This window comes from Procambarus clarkii, chromosome 13 (assembly GCF_040958095.1).
Source record: "Procambarus clarkii isolate CNS0578487 chromosome 13, FALCON_Pclarkii_2.0, whole genome shotgun sequence".
NCBI classification, from domain to species: Eukaryota; Metazoa; Arthropoda; class Malacostraca; order Decapoda; family Cambaridae; genus Procambarus; species Procambarus clarkii.
This window is the reverse complement of record NC_091162.1, coordinates 5603143-5625642: the sequence shown is the minus strand read 5'-3', so window position 1 is coordinate 5625642 and position 22500 is coordinate 5603143. Positions and strand designations below refer to the sequence as shown.

The following is a 22500-nucleotide window of genomic DNA, read 5'->3' as shown; positions in this document are numbered from 1 at the left end:
TATGTTAGGTGAGGGGATGGATAGTCTAGCCATTTTTTGAATAATAACATTAAATAGACTACACAGATAAGTAGCATGCTAGGGGCCGCATTGCGCATCTTTGTGACGTCACTCATAGTTGAACAGTCGGTTGCAGTGGGGCCTTAACACCTATCTGCCAATGGGTAACCATACTTTATCCCTATACTGGGACAGCTTTTGTAACGTCGCTAAAATAACAACAACAGTCTCATTGCTGTATAACGCATTTGCTATATTATAGGTTAGGTTAGGATAGTTTGGTATGGCTGAAGAATTGAATATCTGAAAAATAAGAGCAATGATTCACTGAGCTAAGATATGGGAGAATACAAGGCATCATGACATAGCCCGTGATATCACTTGCAGAGGACAGTAGAGATTAAGGAATGTGCTAATGAGAAGTGGGGTCCTTCCTTGTGACCGCTTGTAACGTGATGTTTAAAAGCAACGAGCCCTATTGGCGGATCACACCACATTGAGGATGATGACGTCAGAAAGAAGGTAATTGCAGAAGGCCTATTTCAAAAAAGGCGAGGCCGCTTTTACTCAATGCAGTTCACATATATGCACACTGAATGAGTATTTTGATTTGTCATATGCTACAGTAAGGTGTGGGGGTATGTTTTTGAGCGCTAGCAAGACGTACATAGGACTAGCAGCGAAGGAAGAATTAAATAAAAAGGTCTAAGTGTTGGTGTAGCCTGTTTTTAGAACAATTATATATATGGATTAATACTGAATTCCTTTGTTGAAGTCTCCATGTCTGGGAGGGGCTTATTTCATACAAATGACTGATAGTGGGTTTTCATTTTTATTTGGCCCATGCTCGATAAGCAATTCTTGAAGAAAGATTGACAAAACTTAAATTACATTCTCTAGAAAGGCGAAGAAATAGGGGGTGACACTATAGAGGTGTGAGAGTGGGTCGACATGACAAAAGGGGATATTAATAGCCTATTAAAAGTATTAACACGAGACAGAACACGAAACAATGGGTATAAATTGGATAAGTTTAGATTTAGGAAAAAGACCTGGGTAAATACTTGTTCGGTAACAGGGGCGAACGCCAAGATACATGATAGTTACTCCCCCTTATTTCATACGAATAAGATTTAGTGGATTTCATCCATTTCTATGCTCAGTAAACGATCCTTGGCCGGATGCTATAAACATAAAGGGCCTTTTAATCCCCTTGGGCGAAATTTTCATGAACTTTAAGGCAGTCACCCGTTTGGGCAACGAAAAACAGGTATGACTATGAGGGGACCTTTTAATCCTCTTGAGCGAAATTTTCATGGACTATAAGGCAATCACCCACTGGGGCAACGAAAAACAGGTATGACTATGAGGGGACCTTTTAATCCTCTTGAGCGAAATTTTCATGGACTATAAGGCAATCACCCACTGGGGCAACGAAAAACAGGTATGACTACGAGGGACCCCACACCATTTTAACGAAATCAGGTATGACTATGAGGGGGCCCTCGAAAAAAAGCAAAACGGCCCCTCGTAGTCATAAATCCCACTATTAGCCATATCATCTGTTGGAAATAAACCAACATTTAATTGTTATTGTATGATAAGCATAGCATTTATTAACACTACTAACTTGTAGAACTAACTAAAACTAATATTTTCCCTACTGCGCATCATCTGACAAATTCTTCCTACTAGGAAAGGCGGTGGTATCGAGTCAGATTAATTTCGCAGAGGTATAAATACTATCTACATGTTAGAGAATTAAATTTAATATTCTCACTTATGTCAGTATTCTTTCTAAATATTACTAATTGACAATATAGTCACTAGTAATCTAATAACAACGTGTTATCAGCTAAAAGATCACTTCATAACAGTTTATCTGTTTTATTAAATCAACTTGGAGGAATCAGAAATTTCCCTCCATTTCTCGTCAAATAAGAACACTGTTCGTATTAATTATTACTTGAGGCGAATTTAAATACCATCTAACTCCCTATAATTGCATCCCCAGTTTTATTGTCTCATTCAATTGAGTAATTATAAAGGAAAAAAATTGTCCATCTCTTTTGAAACATATTCACGCATGCGTGACCGAGACGGGATTGAGGGAGGAAGGAGGTGTGCATCTAGACTCGACTCTGCTCTGGAGACCTGAGAGGAGCGCCATAGCTTACTAGTGAACACGTGATCGACCTTTGCTATTAATTTGGGTAGAGTACGTTAATGAGCGGACTACAACGAATTTTGTGACTGTTGTGACTCCGCCAATGATCCTAGGATCGTATCGGCGAACATCCATGCGGTTAAGTGTCGATTTATACTTATACCGAAGCTTCTTATATTTATTCTTTGCCCTTGTTCGTCATTATGTTGTGTGCCCTCCTCTAAATACAAGTACGTCCCCAGTGAACTAAAATTACTCCCGTTATTGTCTAATAATAACAATAGTAGTGAAGATGATGGTAGCAGTAGTAGTGACTAGTGACGAAGATGGTAACAATAGTAGTGACGATGATGGTAGCAGTAGTAATGACGATGATGGTAACAGTAGTAGTGACGATGATGGAAGCAGTAGTAATGACGATGATGGTAACAGTAGTAGTGACGATGATGGAAGCAGTAGTAGTGACTAGAGACGATGATAGTAGCAGTAGTAGTGACTAGTGACGATGATGGTAGCAGTAGTTGTGACTAGTGACGATGATGGTAGCCGTTGTAGTGACGATGATGGTAGCAGTAGTAGTGACGATGATGGTAACAGTAGTCGTGACGATGATGGTAGCAGTAGTAGTGACGATGATGGTAACAGTAGTCGTGACGATGATGGTAACAGTAGTAGTGACGATGATGGTAACAGTAGTATTGACTAGTGACGATGATGGTAACACTAGTAGTGACGATGATGGTAACAGTAGTCGTGACGATGATGGTAACAGTAGTAGTGACGATGATGGAAGCAGTAGTAGTGACTAGTGACGATGATGGTAACACTAGTAGTGACGATGATGGTAACAGTAGTAGTGACGATGATGGTAACAGTAGTAGTGACGATGATGGTAACAGTAGTAGTGACGATGATGGTAACAGTAGTAGTGACGATGATGGTAACAGTAGTAGTAACGATGATGGTAACAGTAGTAGTGACGATGATGGCAACAGTAGTAGTGACGATGATGGAAACAGTAGTAGAGACGATGATGGTAACAGTAGTAGTGACGATGATGGTGACTGTAGTAGTGACAATGATGGTAACAGTAGTAGTGACGATGATGGTGACTGTAGTAGTGACGATGATGGTAACAGTAGTAGTGACGATGATGGTAACAGTAGTAGTAACGATGATGGTAACAGTAGTCGTGACGATGACGGTAACAGTAGTAGTGACGATGATGGAAACAGTAGTAGTGACTAGTGACAATGAAGGTAGCAGTAGTAGTGACGATGATGGTAGCAGTAGTAGTGACGATGATTGTAGCAGTAGTAGTGACGATGATGGTAACAGTAGTAGAGACGATGATGGTAACAGTCGTAGTGACGATGATGGTAGCAGTAGTAGTGACGATGATGGTAACAATAGTAGTGACTAGTGACGATGATGGTAGCAGTAGTAGTGACTAGTGACGATGATGGTAACAGTAGTAGTGACTAGTGATGATGATGGTAGCAGTAGTAGTGACGATCATGGTAACTGTAGTAGTGACGATGATGGTAACAGTTGTAGTGACGATGATGGTAGTAGTAGTAGTGACGATGACGGTAGCAGTAGTAGAGACGATGATGGTAGCAGTAGTAGTGACGATGATGGTAAAAGTAGTAGTGACGATGACGGTAGCAGTAGTAGAGACGATGATGGTAGCAGTAGTAGTGACGATGATGGTAAAAGTAGTAGTGACGATGATGGTAACAGTAGTAGTGACGATGATAGTAACAGTAGTAGTGACGATGATGGTAACAGTAGTAGTGACGATGATAGTAACAGTAGTAGTGACGATGATAGTAACAGTAGTTGTGATGATGATGGTAGCAGTAGTAGTGACCATGATGGTAGCAGTAGTAGTGACGATGATGGTAACAGTAGTAGTGACGATGATAGTAACAGTAGTAGTGACGATGACGGTAACAGTAGTAGTGACGATGACGGTAACAGTAGTAATGACGATGATGGTAACAGTAGTAGTGACGGCGATGGTTACAGTAGTAGTGATGATGATGGTAACAGTAGTAGTGACGATGATGGTAACAGTTGTAGTGACGATGATGGTAACAGTAGTAGTGACTAGTGACGATGATGGTAACAGTAGTAGTGACGATGGTGGTAGCAGTAGTAGCGACTAGTGACGATTGTAACGACCGCTTACCCTGTCGTAATAACCGCGGCCTCTATTGTAATAACCCAATGTTCCCCAGTATTAATCCTGTTATCTTGTTATCTCTCGTGATCGTAATATACGCTCTCTGTTGTACATCTCTGTCTCTCTCCACTCAATACCCCAGCTTAACACTGTTACAGTCCAGTATGACCCCTCACTGGACTGCCACGTATGTAAGAGGAATATTAAATGAGGAAGATACACCAAGGACAAGGGTTATTAGTTAAAAAAAACAATAACAAAACACATTTACACTGCCACCACCTTCCCGACCAACCATACCTGAATGTGTCTTATCACCGATCCCCCAGGAAGGCAAGGAATCAGTAACCATGGGACTCCGGGTAATATGAATTACAGTAATAAATTTTGGAAAAATTAGTTTGTTTAATTCCCGTTACTTATTTGAATCCAAGGGTAACTTTAGTATCCATTAATAGTAGGAGAACATGGGGGCTTCCAACACAACACCTAAAAATGACAAAGAAGCAAAATATATCAAAGGGGAGTTAAGTGAATACCACTGGACAAGCTATACAATTTATTTTATGAAACATGTAAATTAAGACAATTTGAACACATCACCTATTCTATTCCCCTAGAGGCACAATGGATATTTACCGAGGACACAAAACTCAAGTGCTACTATACCTTAAATACCCGCACTACGGCCACGATGTTGATGGCTGCCCTCAGCCCCGAGGATACGGGCTTGCGGCCCTGTTCATAATACACTCCCAAGACACACTGATGAAATTTAGTTTTTCCAACTTATTGCTGGGAAGGATTACTCCTCCCACCATCTAATACAGCCCCAGGGCTCCACCCATTATTTTGGCAATGGCCAACCATTTAACACGTAGGCCTGAGGTCTGGCTCTCTAGGGCCAATAAGGACTTGGCCCTTATCTCAGGCCAATCACCTTCACTGATCTGTCGTGGAAAGCTACATGAATTCCTGAAGATTGAGTCAGCTCTCCCCAGCTAAAGAGAAGGGGGACAAGGCGCGTCTATGGAGCCCAGGCACCTGCGAGCAATGTTTATAAAACTGATAAATTATGTTCAAGCCTGTCTCCTCTAAGATAGCGAGTAGGGACATTTGACTCTGCCTGGTATGGGGAAGGCCGCAGCTGAGAGGGAAAGAGAGGGAATGAGAGGGAAAGAGAGGGGATGAGAAGGGGAAGTTGAGTGGGAGAAGCCAAGGTATCCAAGACCACCCTACCCTCAGGTCAACCTCTTGACCTTGACAAATGGGCGACAAGGGGGGGGGAGGAAGAGGAGACGAATGACGGCCAAGGGGAGGGGAGAAGGAAGGAGGGGAGAGGGAGAAGGAAAGGAGGGGAGAAGGAGAGGGAAAAGCAGGGGAGAAGGAGCAGGAGAGGAGGGGAGAAGGGAGAACCAATGAGCTGAGCCCCAGATAGTGACGATGATGGTAACAGTAGTAGTGACGATGATGGTAGCAGTAGTAGCGACTAGTGACGATGATGGTAGCAGTAGTAGTGACGATGATGGTAACAGTAGTAGTGACTAGTGACGATGATGGTAGCAGTAGTAGTGACGATGATGGTAGCAGTAGTAGTGACTAGTGACGATGATGATAGCAGAAGTAGTGACTAGTGACGATGATGGTAGCAGTAGTAGTGACGATGATGGTAGCAGTAGTAGTGACTAGTGACGATGATGGTAGCAGTAGTAGTGACGATGATGGTAGCAGTAGTAGTGACTAGTGACGATGATGGTAGCAGAAGTAGTGACGATGATGGTAGCAGAAGTAGTGACGATGATGGTAGCAGAAGTAGTGACTAGTGACGATGATGGTAGCAGTAGTAGTGACGATGATGGTAGCAGTAGTAGTGACGATGATGGTAGCAGTAGTAGCGACTAGTGACGATGATGGTAGCAGCAGTAGTGACGATGATGCTAGCAGTAGTAGTGACTAGTGACGATGATGGTAACAGTAGTAGTGACGATGATGGTAACAGTAGTAGTGACGATGATGGTAACAGTAGTAGTGACGATGATGGTAGCAGCAGTTGTGACTAGTGACGATGATGGTAGCAGCAGTAGTGACGATGATGCTAGCAGTAGTAGTGACTAGTGACGATGATGGTAACAGTAGTAGTGACGATGATGGTAACAGTAGTAGTGACGATGATGGTAACAGTAGTAGTGACGATGATGGTAGCAGCAGTTGTGACTAGTGACGATGATGGTAGCAGTAGCAGTGACGGTGATGGTAACTGTAGTAGTGACGATGATGGTAACAGTAGTAGTGACGATGATGGTTACAGTAGTAGTGACGATGATGGTAGCAGCAGTTGTGACTAGTGACGATGATGGTAACAGTAGTAGTGACGATGATGGTAGCAGCAGTAGTGACGATGATGGTAACAGTAGTAGTGACGATGATGGTAACAGTAGCAGTGACGATGATGGTAGCAGTAGTAGTGACGATGATGGTAGCAGTAGTAGTGACGATGATGGTAGCAGTAGTAGTGACGATGATGGTAGCAGTAGTAGTGGCGATGATGGTAGCAGTAATAGTGACGATGATGGTAGCAGTAGTAGTGGCGATGATGGTAGCAGTAGTAGTGACGATGATGGTAACAGTAGTAGTGACGATGATGGTAACAGTAGCAGTGACGATGATGGTAGCAGTAGTAGTGACGATGATGGTAGCAGTAGTAGTGACGATGATGGTAGTCGAAGTAGTGACTAGTGACGATGATGGTAACAGTAGTAGTGACGATGATGGTAGCAGTAGTAGTGACGATGATGGTAACAGTAGTAGTCACGATGATGGTAGCAATAGTAGTGACTAGTGACGATGATGGTAGCAGTAGTAGTGACGATGATGGTAACAGTAGTAGTGACGATGATGGTAGAAGTAGTAGTGACGATGATGGTAACAGTAGTAGTGACGATGAAGGTAGCAGTAGTAGTGACGATGAAGGCAGCAGTAGTAGTGACGATGATGGTAGCAGTAGTAGTGACGATGATGGTAACAGTGGTAGTGACGATGATGGTAGCAGTAGTAGTGACGATGATGGTAACAGTAGTAGTGACGATGATGGTAACAGTAGTAGTGACGATGATGGTAACAGTAGTAGTGACGATGATGGTAACAGTAGTAGTGACGATGATGGTAAAAGTAGTAGTGACTAGTGACGATGAAGGTAGCAGTAGTAGTGACGATGATGGTAGCAGTAGTAGTGACGATGATTGTAGCAGTAGTAGTGACCATGATGGTAACAGTAGTAGAGACGATGATGGTAACAGTAGTAGTGACGATGATGGTAACAGTAGTAGTGACGATGATGGTAACTGTAGTAGTGACGATGATGGTAGCAGTAGTAGTGACGATGATGGTAACAGTAGTAGTGACTAGTGACGATGATGGTAACAGTAGTAGTGATGATGATGGTAGCAGTAGTAGTGACGATCATGGTAACTGTAGTAGTGACGATGATGGTAACAGTAGTAGTGACTAGTGACGATGATGGTAACAGTAGTAGTGACGATGATGGTAACAGTTGTAGTGACGATGATGGTAGTAGTAGTAGTAGTGACGATGACGGTAGCAGTAGTAGTGACGATGATGGTAGCAGTAGTTGTGACGATGATGGTAGCAGAAGTAGTGACGATGGTGGTAGCAGTAGTAGTGACGATGATGGTAGCAGTAGTAGTGACGATGATGGTAGCAGTAGTAGCGACTAGTGACGATGATGGTAGCAGCAGTAGTGACGATGATGCTAGCAGTAGTAGTGACTAGTGACGATGATGGTAACAGTAGTAGTGACGATGATGGTAACAGTAGTAGTGACGATGATGGTAACAGTAGTAGTGACGATGATGGTAACAGTAGTAGTGACGATGATGGTAGCAGCAGTTGTGACTAGTGACGATGATGGTAGCAGCAGTAGTGACGATGATGCTAGCAGTAGTAGTGACTAGTGACGATGATGGTAACAGTAGTAGTGACGATGATGGTAACAGTAGTAGTGACGATGATGGTAACAGTAGTAGTGACGATGATGGTAGCAGCAGTTGTGACTAGTGACGATGATGGTAGCAGTAGCAGTGACGGTGATGGTAACTGTAGTAGTGACGATGATGGTAACAGTAGTAGTGACGATGATGGTTACAGTAGTAGTGACGATGATGGTAGCAGCAGTTGTGACTAGTGACGATGATGGTAACAGTAGTAGTGACGATGATGGTAGCAGCAGTAGTGACGATGATGGTAACAGTAGTAGTGACGATGATGGTAACAGTAGCATTGACGATGATGGTAGCAGTAGTAGTGACGATGATGGTAGCAGTAGTAGTGACGATGATGGTAGCAGTAGTAGTGACGATGATGGTAGCAGTAGTAGTGGCGATGATGGTAGCAGTAATAGTGACGATGATGGCAGCAGTAGTAGTGGCGATGATGGTAGCAGTAGTAGTGACGATGATGGTAACAGTAGTAGTGACGATGATGGTAACAGTAGCAGTGACGATGATGGTAGCAGTAGTAGTGACGATGATGGTAGCAGTAGTAGTGACGATGATGGTAGCAGTAGTAGTGACGATGATGGTAGCAGTAGTAGTGACGATGATGGTAACAGTAGTACTGACTAGTGACGATGATGGTAGCAGTAGTAGTGACGATGATGGTAGCAGTAGTAGTGACTAGTGACGATGATGGTAGCAGTAGTAGTGACGATGATGGTAGCATTAGTAGTGACTAGTGACGATGATGGTAGCAGTATTAGTGATGATGATGGTAGCAGTAGTAGTGACGATGATGGTAACAGTAGTAGTGACGATGATGGTAGCAGTAGTTGTGACGATGACGGTAGCAGTAGTAGTGACGATGATGGTAGCAGTAGTAGTGACGATGATGGTAAAAGTAGTAGTGACGATTATGGTAACAGTAGTAGTGACGATGATAGTAACAGTAGTTGTGACGATGATGGTAGCAGTAGTAGTGACGATGATGGTAACAGTAGTAGTGACGATGATGGTAACAGTAGTAGTGACGATGATAGTAACAGTAGTAGTGACGATGATGGTAACAGTAGTAGTGACGATGATAGTAACAGTAGTTGTGACGATGATGGTAGCAGTAGTAGTGACGATGATGGTAGCAGTAGTAGTGACGATGATGGTAACAGTAGTAGTGACGATGATAGTAACAGTAGTAGTGACGATGACGGTAACAGTAGTAGTGACGATGACGGTAGCAGTAGTAGTGACGATGACGGTAACAGTAGTAGTGACGATGATGGTAACAGTAGTAGTGACGATGACGGTAACAGTAGTAATGACGATGATGGTGACAGTAGTAGTGACGATGATGGTAACAGTAGTAGTGACGGCGATGGTTACAGTAGTAGTGACTAGAGACGATGATGGTAGCAGTAGTAGTGACGATGATGGTAGCAGTAGTAGTGACGATGATGGTAGCAGTAGTAGTGACGATGATGGTAACAGTAGTAGTGACTAGTGACGATGATGGTAGCAGTTGTAGTGACTAGTGACGATGATGGTAACAGTAGTAGTGACGATGATGGTAGTAGTAGTAGTGACGATGATGGTAGCAGTTGTAGTGACTAGTGACGATGATGGTAACAGTAGTAGTGACGATGATGGTAACAGTAGTAGTGACGATGATGGTAGCAGTAGTAGTGACGATGATGGTAACAGTAGTAGTGACGATGATGGTAGCAGTTGCAGTGACTAGTGACGATGATGGTAGCAGTAGTAGTGACGATGATGGTAGCAGTAGTAGTGACGATGATGGTAGCAGTAGTAGTGACGATGATGGTAACAGTAGTACTGACTAGTGACGATGATGGTAGCAGTAGTAGTGACGATGATGGTAGCAGTAGTAGTGACTAGTGACGATGATGGTAGCAGTAGTAGTGACGATGATGGTAGCAGTAGTAGTGACTAGTGACGATGATGGTAGCAGTATTAGTGATGATGATGGTAGCAGTAGTAGTGACGATGATGGTAACAGTAGTAGTGACGATGATGGTAGCAGTAGTTGTGACGATGATGGTAGCAGTAGTTGTGACGATGATGGTAGCAGTAGTTGTGACGATGATGGTAACAGTAGTAGTGACTATGATGGTAGCAGTAATATCAATAATAGTTTGAAAATCAGTAGGGGTCACGAGGAGCATTCGAACCTGCACACTTGGCTCTCTTAAGCCCATGACCTAGACCACTTCACTATGGCATGGTCAACAGCAGTGCAACCAATGATTTAGTCGTGATTCATTTTTCATATGAAAAGCTTACGAGTTAGAACTCCTGGACCACACCCAGAGTACACGTGAGGGAGGGGGGCAATGCGTAAAACCCCTGATTAGGCTTCAGTGATGTCCTCTCTTGTATGTGATGTCCTCTCTTGTAGGAGCATCAGTTTCGATAGATTTTCTGGATAGCAGAAGATTATATGGAAAGATAAAAACAGTTCCGGTAGCACTAGGAGAATGCTCATGAATCTTGCAAATTCCGTTGCTAAGTATGACCTCATCCAAACAGCTGCACAGAAAAAAATCAACCTTTATGTAAACGAGGGCCTTACCAAGGCAGTAATCTTTCAGGCAGCTATCCAAACTCTCTTCTCCTTTCACCAGTCAGCCCGACAGATGTTGTGTCAATCATTCACTCACTATAAACCAAAGCTGAGATCATTAGCTAAATACCATCCATGGTATACAAGAGTGTCTCCAGTGCCCTTGCTCCACCATAGCTCTGCTATTTAACAACTCTATAGTGTGTCATACCTTCCCTGATATGCTTAAAAAAGCACGAGTAACGCCAGTTCATAAAGGAGGCAATCCGGCAGATATAAACAATTACATACCAATGTCAAGTCTACCTATACTATCAAAAATATTTGAAAATATTATTTACAAACAGCTCTACTCCTACTTCGTAAAATTCAACATACTAATCCCTGTCAGTTGGGCTTCCACTCCCTAAAGAGTATCAATGATGCAATTATTAGTCTGCTTGATATAATCTACTCAGCCCTTGACAAAAATGAGTTTCCGATTGGACTCTTCATTGACCTGAGAAAGGCTCTTGATACTGTAAACTACAATTACCTCTTACTTAAACTACACCATTATGGAATCCAAGGCGTTGCCACTGAACTATATCCGATCCTATCTTAGTGACAGACACCAATATGTAGCCATCAATGATATAACCTCTCCCACTCTACCATTAACCATAGGAGTGCCACAGGGCAGTATCTTAGGACCTCTTCTGTTTCTTATATACATCAATGCTCTGCCTAATGTCTCTATCATTCTTAAACCTATATTATTTGATGACAATATTACCCTCATCTACTCAGACACCAAACCCACACACGTTAAATAACGAGCAATGAACAAAATGAAATTAAATGGTTGTACATCCACTTATGGATGTCAACCAATAAACTCACACTAAACATAGAAAATACCTACTACATCTTATTTGAAAACAAATCAACAAATGCAATTCAGCTTCAGATAGACAATGTTAACATCAGCAATAAAAAATGATGGAAAGTTCCTTGGCCAATACTTAGACAAGAGACTCAACATCAGCACCCACATACAACACATAACCAAGAAAGTCTCAAAAACGGTTGGTATACTCTGTAAAATCAGATATGTCACTCTGCTCTCCTCTCACTATACTACGCACTAATCTATCCCTATCTTACATAAGGTATCTGTGCGTGGGGAAGTTAGCAATACCTCTGCAAACTTCCTCAAGCTCACCATTACCCAGCAAAAATCTGCTTTCAGTACAATAACAAACTCTCATTTCAGACTACAATCGCCCCCCCCCCCTGTTTAAATCCTTAATCATGTTCCTTAACTTGAGGTTATCTTAAGAGGATTTCGGGGCTTAGCGTCCCCGTGGCCCGGTCCTCGACCATGCCACCTTTTTGTTACCCCCCCCCCTCCCCCCCAGGAAGCAGCCCGTAGCAGCTGTCAAACTCCCTGGTACCTATTTACTGCTAGGTAACAGGGACATCAGGATGAAAGAAACATTTTGCCCATTTGTCTCCGCCTCCACCGGAGACGAACCCGGAACCTCAAGACTACGAATCCGAAGCGATGTCCACCCAGCTGTCAGGCGCTCTAATGTAGTGATGATTGTTCCAATACCATAAGTAGTGGTGATTGTACCAATACTATTAGTAGTGATGACTGTACCAAGTAGTGATGATTGTGATAATATATTATCAGTAGTGACGATTGTACCAATACTCTTATTAGTGATAATTGTACCAATACTATTAGTAATGATGATATATTATTACTAGTGATGATTGTGCCAATACTATTAGTAGTGATGATTGTACCAATACTATTGGTAGTGATGATTGTACCAATACTATTGGTAGTGATGATTGTACCAATACTATTGGTAGTGATGATTGTTCCAATATTATTAGTAGTGATGATTGTAACCATATTATTAGCAGTGATGATTGTACCAATACTATTAGCAGATATGATTGTACCAATACTATTAGCAGTGATGATTGTACCAATACTATTGGTAGTGATGATTGTTCCAATATTATTAGTAGTGATGATTGTACCCATACTATTAGTAGTGATGATTGTACCAATACCATCAGTAGTGATGACTGTAACCATACCATCAGTAGTGATGATTGTAACATACCATCAGTAGTGATGACTGTAACCATACCATCAGTACTGATGATTGTATCAATACTATTCCAAGTGAAGGAAATTAAAATTGTAGTAACAATCAATATGAATCTGATGGATTTAGAATATTTAAAACTGACAATATAGTACAAATAACAGCACTGATTTCTAAAACAAATAATTTAAATTCTTTCCTGACCAAGAACAAACAGATGAACATGAGGGGACCAAACTTTCTATTCTGTATGAGTAATGTATAAGGTAAGGACTTGATGTTTTCACTGAATGAGTTGTGTATGCAAGAAATTATGAAGCATGTTGTTGTCAGGAAGGTAAGAATGGTGTTTACAGTATGCGTCACGCAGCATCCATACTCACGTCATCTCGAGCGTGCGTCACGCAGCATCTATACTCATGTCATTTCAAGTGTGCGTCACGCAGCATCCATACATCTCAAGTGTGCGTCACGCAGCATCCATACAACATCTCAAGTGTGCGTCATGCAGCATCCATAAAACATCTCAAGTGTGCGTCACGCAGCATCCATACTCACGTCATCTCAAGTGTGCGTCATGCAGCATCCATACTCACGTCATCTCGAGCGTGCGTCACGCAGCATCCATACTCACGTCATCTCAAGAGTGTGTCACGCAGCATCCATACTCACGTCATCTCAAGTGTGTGTCACGCAGCATCCATACTCACGTCATCTCAAGTGTGCGTTACGCAGCATCCATACTCACGTCATCTCAAGTGTGCGTCACGCAGCATCCATACTCACGTCATCTCAAGTGTGCGTCACGCAGCATCCATACTCACGTCATCTCAAGTGTGCGTCACGCAGCATCCATACTCACGTCATTTCTAGTTTGCGCCATGCAGCATTCATACTCACTTCATCCCAAGTTTGCGCCACAGCTTCAGTGTTGATATCTTGTCCGTAACCCTGAGTGCTGCTTTTAGCTGTATCTTCGTGTCTCCCTCTGACCCGAAGTACGCCATGGCTAGTGCGGCCCAAATGCTATAGGGCGAGAATAGTATGTTCTCGGCCCTGCCTTTGGGCGAAAGTTGTCGGTAGAGATCGAAGCTGAAGTCGTAGATGCTAGATAGGTTAACGGTGACACTGGAGGTGTCCTTCTCGACGAAGTATTGTGGGGCGACGGTACCCAGCATCGCCAAGGTCACTGTCGCTATTGCTCCCCACGCCATTGCTCTGCCGTAAAAACAAATCTTACAATGTGATGTTACTTCAGATTTGAAAGGATATCAAACACACACACACACACACACTCGGACAAGTAGGCACAGCATCCACTGATAATTATACCATTCATATCTCCTGGTACCTTTAACACAATGTCTTCAGACAGTCTTGATAAATTTATTTACATTTAGGTTCTGTTAACCTGCATTTTGGTATAATATAGTAAATTTACTTAAATTATCATAGATTTAGCACCTATCAGTTAAATGTTTGTTGGGTAATTAAAATTTAGGTCAATTCAGCTAGATTTAGGTTCTGTTAGATTGATTTTGGATGGGATAGGATATTATAGGTATGAGGTTGGGAATTATTGTTTAGGACTGGTTTACATAGTTTTTTTGATTAGGTAAATCTTGGTGGGGAAATAGCATTTAACTTATATTTCGTTAGATTTACTCACTGAACATAACCTAATCTTTCCTACCTTAACTCAACTTGTCCTTACTTAACCCAACCACTCCTAACCTTACCTAACCTTACCTAACCAAACCTAACTAATGCTAAATCCAATAAGACCTTGATGGAATATGGGTGACCTCAGTGGATTTATCAAGAGGATATTAATAAGGTATTAAAACTAATAAACATAAACTAGATGAATGGAACAGTTTAGCATTAATGATATAAAAATATCTATATAAATATATATGTGAATGACGATTGCGCTTTTAGGATGCTAAGTGTATGAAACATGTTTGTGAAATTATGACTTTTTTGGGTCAATTTTGGTTAAACTCAGCAAATTATAAATCATATCTTGGAAAATATTGTCCAAATATTTAATTACCAATTATGCATCCGATTGTAGTAGCATTATTATAGCAATATTGGAAGGATTAGTGAAGGAATTGATGAATCTAGTTGGAACTCTGAGAGCAGAGATGGATCCCTACGAGATGAGGTACGACAGCTGAAACATCGGGAAGAAACGAAGGAGGAGACCAATATTAACAAGAACTCGTTGTGGAAAGTCGTTATGGACAGGGGCCTTAAGAAGACCTTGACAAGGCCGCCTACAGACGCCCTAAGGACAGCAAATTTATATGCCGTGTTGGAGGACGAGTGCTGTGGTGAGCCTGCAATTCACTCGGAACAGAAATCAGCGAGGAGCAGCGGAGCGCAGGCCCCTCAGGGTGCTCAGAAAGTTAAGGAGGTACCGAAGCGAATTTTGGTTGTGGGAGATTCCCAGGTGAGTTATTTAGACAGGACGTTTTGTGCCAGAGATAGGGGGAACAGGTTAAGGGTCTGCTAACCGGGAGCTGGAATTGGAGATATTGATGACAACATGAAAGATATTATAACGGGAAATGGGAACAAACCCATTATTTGTATTAGTGCAAGGGGTAATGATGTTGGACGAGTTAGGAGTGAGGAACTGATAAAGAAATTTAACAAAGCCATAGAATTAGTTAGGAGCAAGGGAGGAATCCCGATCATATGTGGTATTCTTCCAAGAAAAAGTGTTGAGAATGAATGGTTGTCGAGGGCACTTGGTGTCAATTGCCGGCTGGAAAGATATTGCAGATCAAATGCAATATCTTTCATAGACAACTGGGAACACTTCTATGGAAGAAAGGAAATGTATGCTCGTGATGGGGTGCGTCTGTCGGGGGCTGGGGTTGTTGCTGTTGTGAACTCGTTGGAACCAGTGGTTAGAGGCATTTGTTTGGGTTTAAGCTGTTAGTAGATAGTGATAGGGAGGAAGGAGGTAATAAAAATATGTGTTTGTTGGAGAAACAAATTGGCAAAATGATCAGGGAAAGAGAAGGGCCTCAAAATAACAATTCACTTAGGATATATTACACTAACAGTAGAAGTCTAAGAAACAAAATAAACGAGGTAAATGCTCTTATCTGTACAGAAGAAATAGATATTATTGCACTTATCGAAACGTGGATGAATGTAAAAAATAGAGAACTATTAGCTGAATATCAAATAAATGGATTTAAACTATTTCACACAGATAGATATATTAGACGAGGAGGGGGAGTAGCCATATATGTTAGAGACAATTTGAAATGCAGTCTCAAAGAGGGAATCAAAACTGAGCCCCACAGAAACTATTTGGATAGAATTAAACGAAAAAGCAAATAATATTATAATAGGAGCTATATATAGGCCACCAAATTTAGACAGAATGGAAGCAAAGCATTTAAGGGATGAAATATCTAGAGCATCTAGATCTAACAGTATTTATGTCATGGGTGACTTTAATTTTAGTGGAATAAACTGGGTGAACAAAACAGTGAATAATGTAGCAGAAGACTTACTAGAATTAATTGACGATTGCTTTCTTACGCAACATATTAAGGAACCAACGCGGGGAAATAATATTTAGATTTAGTGTTAACTAACAGGGAAACACAAATTAAGGACATGGAAATAGGGAGTGAGCTAGGGAACAGTGATTATAAAGAAATCAGATTTAGCACAGAATGAAATAGATCTGTAGGAAAAAATTCTGTTAAAGTGCCTGATTTTCGAAAAGCTGGTTTCAATAGCCTAAGAAATTTTTTGGGTCAAATAGATTGGAATGTCTTGGGGATGGGGTGTGGGCTAGACGTGAACCCAGCAACAGGTGATGTAAAAGGGGATTTCGATGTGGATTCAAAATATAACCTATTTAAAAATATTCTAAGCAAAGCCCAGGAACGTAGTATACCATATAAATTGAATATATTGAATACTAATGATCTGAAGAATCTTATAGGTAAAAATAGAGCGTGGTACAAAAGGATTAAGAATGGGGAAGTTGCTTTAGAACAGGAATTTGTACAACTGGTTAGGAATGTTAAAAAGAGATAAGGAAAGTAAACTGAAACTACGAAGTTCGCATAGCAGGGCAAGCGAAGACAAATCCTAAAGTGTTTTTTCAGTTATATCGAACTAAGACTAGGGAAAGGATAGGTCCATTAAAAACTGATAAAGGTCAAATAACGGATAATGACGAGGAGATGAGTAGTATTTTTAGTAAATATTTTATATCTGTATTTACTAAAGAGGAACTTAACAATATGCCTTCAGCCGAACAAGTATATGTGGGTGGGGACGAGGACAGGTTGAATAGTTTAGCAGTTACCAGGAAGGACGTAATTAAACAAATAGTAAAACTAAAACCAAACAAATCCCCAGGGCCGGAAGAAGTGTTTGCCAGGGTGCTTAGGGAGTGCAAGGGAGAGCTTTCCGGGCCGCTGTCTGTCATATTTGGTAGGTCGATGGAGTTAGATAGAGTGGCGGAGTCATGGAGGGAGGCTGGTGTGGGGCCGATTTTTAGGAACGGAGATGGATCACTTGCGTCAAACTATCGGCCAGTTGGCCTGGCGTCTGTTGTGGGAGGGTTGCTTGAGTCGATGGTTGTTACGAACCCGGATCCAGCGTCCGAGCACGGAGCAGTAACGACCACGCCATCTGTGGGTCAGCTCCTGAAACCCCCGCCAAACGGACGACGACACCTGGTGAGGACAAGGTGTACCAGCCACAAGGGCCAGTTTCCAGTCCTGTGCAGCTCACAACACAGCCGCTCCTGACCTCTGGTGAGGTGGTGCTCCGACGACAGCGCCATCTATGGACTGGATACGTCAGGTGTTTGTGCCCGAGCCCGTAAGTGAGGTGGTTTAGTGTCCCGGTTATTGATGACGTGTCTGCTTACAGAGTCGACCTGGGACTACTGTGATGGGAGTCGAGTCAGTCTACCCGAGGCAGCCAGTCTCCATACCTTGATCTTTGCTGCAGCTGTTGTGAAGTCGCCCCCCCCCCCCGGAAGAACACTGTGGTGTGTTAGCCTGCCAGTGGAGTGGCAGTAAAAGGATTTACCCGGGGCCGACTGTTGGAGACGATCATCCACTGGGGTACTGAAGACAGGAGAGTGATTTGTGGTGTCACACGAGGCTCCTGTCTAGGGCGTTCCCCTTTTATCGTTCGTGGAGTGGCCGTACCAGCCTTGTTGGCTCAGAACCTGCCAGCAGACCAGCTGGACGTGTGGTTGACGGCCTCCACGGCGGTGCCCCCAGTGGACACGTGTTTTGGCTGACCTGTGGCCAGGGTAGGCTCAGCTTCTTTGAAGAATTCGTTGTGTGGCCACGAAGAAAGCACCGAGGACTCAACGTCTAGCTTCTGGATCCAGAGTCTTCAGCAGAAGACTACATTGTGAAGAATCCCCTTGTCAAGTGTTAATACCCCTCCCCCTTGTGTACTCTTTTATTTTATATATTTAATCGGTGATGGTGAAAATTATAATATTAAGTTCTTAGCTTTCTTTCCCTACTCCCTTTAAGTTACTTGCGTCACGGATCTCATCCCTTGATAGCCACTACTGGCTTGGGAACGGATATATATATCTTCCTCTAACAACATCAGAGTAAGGACCCAGTTGCGTCCCGAGAGGGCCGTAACAATGGTTGCGAGCGCAGTTCATCTTTGTCTTGAAAAACATAGATTGGTGAGTGAGTCGCAACATGGTTTTGCGGGTGGCCGTTCATGTTTAACAAGTTTGCTGTCTTTTTGTTCCAGCATGGTTGGAGCGGTGGATAGTGTTGGGGATTGTGATGTTGTGTGCCTTGACTTTGGCAGGGCTTTTGATAGAGTGCCACATGAGGGACTGATTGGGAGAATGGAGGCTCATGGTAATGGCGGTGCTATGTTGGGTTGGATTAGGGCATGGCTATTCCGGGGGAGGCGGAGAGTTGGTGTAGGTGGGGTTGAGTCAGTGTGTGATGATGTTGGTGGAGTGCCTCAGGGCTCTGTCCTGGGACCTCTGTTGTTTGTAATATATATTAATGATTTGGATTCGGGTTTGAGTGGCGACGTCTGCAGGTTTGCAGATGATACTCAGATACTCATGGATCGGTAGGGGGATTGACGGGGAAGACTCACTGTCACTTCAGGTTGATCTGGATAGGGTTTTGAAATGGTCAAGGGATTGGCGGATGCGGTTTGATGCTGATAGGTGTGGTGTTCTGAGGCTAGGTAATGGTGATGGAGTTGCAAGATACGAGCTAGATGGTGTTGAGATTGCGAAGTCGGATTGCGAAAGGGATCTGGGAGTTATGATTAGCAAGAATTTAAAACAAAAAGATCAATGCCTGAATGTTCGTAATAAGACAAATAGGACACTGGGATTTATTAATCGAAACGTTAGTAACAAGACACCTGGTGTTGTTCTTCAGCTATATCTTGCTCTGGTTAGGCCCCATTTAGATTATGCAGTCCAGTTTTGGTCGCCGTACTATAGAATGGATATGAGTTCGCTTAAACGTGTCCAGCGTGGGATGACTAAGTTGGTTCCCCAAGTTGGGGATTTTTCATATGAGGAAAGATTAACAAAGCTTAACTTGCATTCACTAGAAAGGCGAAGAGTTAGGGGTGACATGATAGTGGTTTACAAGTGAATGAATGGACATAACAAAGGGGATATTAATAGGGTATTAAAAGTATCGACACAAGACAGAACACGAAACAATGGGTATAAATTGGATAAGTTTAGATTTAGGAAAGACTTGGGTAAATACTGGTTTGGTAACAGGGTTGTTGATTTGTGGAACCAATTACCGCATAACGTGGTGGAGGTGGGGTCCCTCGATTGTTTCAAGCGTGGGTTGGAAATGTTTATGAGTGGGATTGGGTGGTTATAGATACGAGCTGCCTCGTATGGGCCAATTGTTAAAAAAGAGATTAGGAAAGCAAAAAGAAACTATGAAGTTCGCATAGCAGAGCAAGCAAAGTCAAATCCTAAAGAGTTTTTTCAGTTATATCGAACTAAGACTAGGGAAAGGATAGGTCCATTAAAATCTGAGACAGGTCAAATAACGGATAATGACAAGGAGATGAGTATTATTTTTAACAAATATTTTATATCTGTATTTACTAAAGAAGAACTTAACAATATGCCTTCAGCCGAACAAGTCTATGTGGGTGGGGATGAGGACAGGTTGACTAGTTTAGCAGTTACCAGGGAGGATGTAATTAAACAATTATAAAAACTAAAACCAAACAAATCCCCAGGGCCGGATGAAGTGTTTGCCAGGGTGCTTAATGAATGCAAAGAGGAGCTTTCCGAGCCACTGTCTACCATATTTAATAAATCACTAGAGTCAGGCAGAGTGCCAGAGTCATGGAAGGTAGCTAATGTGGTACCAATTTTTAAGAAAGGAGATAGATCACTTGCGTCAAACTATCGACCAATTAGCCTAACGTCTATTGTGGGAAAGTTACTTGAATCAATAATTGCAAATACAATTCGTCTCCATCTTGAAAAACATAAATTAATAAATGAGTCGCAACATGGTTTTACAAATGGCCGTTCATGTTTAACAAATTTGCTAACTTTTTATTCCAGCATAGTTGAGGCAGTTGATAGTGGTAAGGATTGTGATGTTGTGTACCTTGACTTTAGCAAAGCTTTTGATACAGTGCCACATGAAAGACTAATTAAAAAAATAGAAGCTCATGGTATTGGGGGTGCTATATTAACTTGGATTAGGGCATGGCTATTCCAAAAGAAACAGAGAGTTAGTATAAATGGGGTTAAGTCAGAGTGGGATAATGTTGTTAGTGGAGTACCTCAGGGCTCTGTCCTGGGACCTCTGTTGTTTATAATATATATAAATGATTTAGATTCAGGTTTGAGTAGCAACATTTGCAAATTTGCCGATGATACGAAAATCGGTATGGAAATTAATTCGGAGGAGGACTCACTATCACTTCAAGTTGATCTAGATAGGGTTTTGAAATGGTCAAATGATTGGCAAATGCAGTTTAATGCTGATAAATGTAAAGTTCTGAGGCTAGGTAATGATGATAGAGTTACAAGATACGAGCTAGATGGTGTTGAGATTGCGATGTCGGATTGCGAAAGGGATCTGGGAGTTATGATTAGTAAGAATTTAAAACAAAAGGATCAATGCATGAATGTTCGTAATAAGGCGAATAGGACACTGGGTTTTATTAATCGAAGCGTTAGTAATCTTTCATCTAGGGTAATCTCTTCTAACAATGGGAGCTGCTCAGGCTCAGTTGTGAACACTCCATGGAAGCTGGCATTCAGTACCTCGCAGATTTCCTTGTCACTTTCTGTATATGCCCCTTCTGTTTTCCTCAGTCTTGTCACTTGGTCATTTACCGACATCTTCCTTCTTATATGGCTATGTAGTAATTTAGGTTGCTTTTTCGCTTTGATTGCAATATCATTCTCATAATTTCTTTCCGACACTCGTCTTACGTTAATGTAATCGTTCCTAGCTCTGTTACATCTAATCCTGTTGTCCTCTGTCCTTTGTTTTCTGTACTTCCTCCACTCCCTCCTGCTTCTCACTTTTGCTTCCTGACACTGTCTATTAAACCATGGGTTATTATATTCCCTCCTGCTTTTTTACTTTACTGTTGGAATAAATCTATCTTCAGCCTCCTTGTATTTCCATATGACTTGGTTCATCATATCTTGGACTGTTTTTCCACTAATTTCTTCCTCCCACTGCACTTCTCCCAGGTAGTCCCTTATCCTTCCGTAGTCCCCTTTTCTGTAATCAAGTCTCCTTTCCCGGACCTCTTGTCCTTTGGTCACAATCTTAAGTTCCATCATGTAGTCAAAGACTAGGACACAAAGGTCACTGGCTCATAGTGGTATTTCATGTTCCAAATGCTCGATGTCTTCTACATTCTGGGTGAAAATGAGGTCTAATAGGTTGGGCGTATCCCCTCCTCCTTCCCTAGTGTCTTCCTTCACATGCTGTGTTAGGAAATTCCTGTCAATAACGTCTACCTGCTTCGCTCCCCACGTCTCCTCCCCGCCATGGAGATTCCTCGTTTCCCAATTTATCTCTCCGTGATTTACATCCCCCATGACCAGCAGCTTCGCTCTCATTCTATGCACTATTGTGTCTGCCCTCTGCAGTTCATCTATACATGCCTTGTTGCTGTCCTCATACGTGAGGTTCAGCTCCTTTAGCCTTTCCTCGTAGCTCATACCTCTCAGTTCCGGGATGAGCCTGGTGGAATACCGCTGAATCTTCTCTAACTTGGTCTTGTGTTTAGCTAGGTATGGACTCCAGGCTGGAGCTGCATATTCCAGGAATGGTCTGACATAAGTGGTATACAGGGTCCTGAACGATTCTTTTCACAAGTTTCTAAGGCAGTTCTTATGTTGGCCAGTCTAGCATATGCCGCTGGTGTGTGTACTCACCTAG

At 42.3% G+C, this 22500-nt stretch overlaps 1 protein-coding gene across 1 annotated transcript in view; it reads right to left on the bottom strand.

The window, feature by feature from the left end:
* LOC123757335 (ipis-1-like) overlaps positions 1–22500 on the bottom strand; it is a 130751-nt gene that overhangs the window by 93578 nt on the left and 14673 nt on the right. The window contains exon 2 of the mRNA XM_069323563.1: positions 13952–14269. Within this exon, the coding sequence (XP_069179664.1) occupies positions 13952–14265 (314 nt within the window). The 5' untranslated portion in view covers positions 14266–14269. The remainder of the gene's footprint in view (positions 1–13951; positions 14270–22500) is intronic.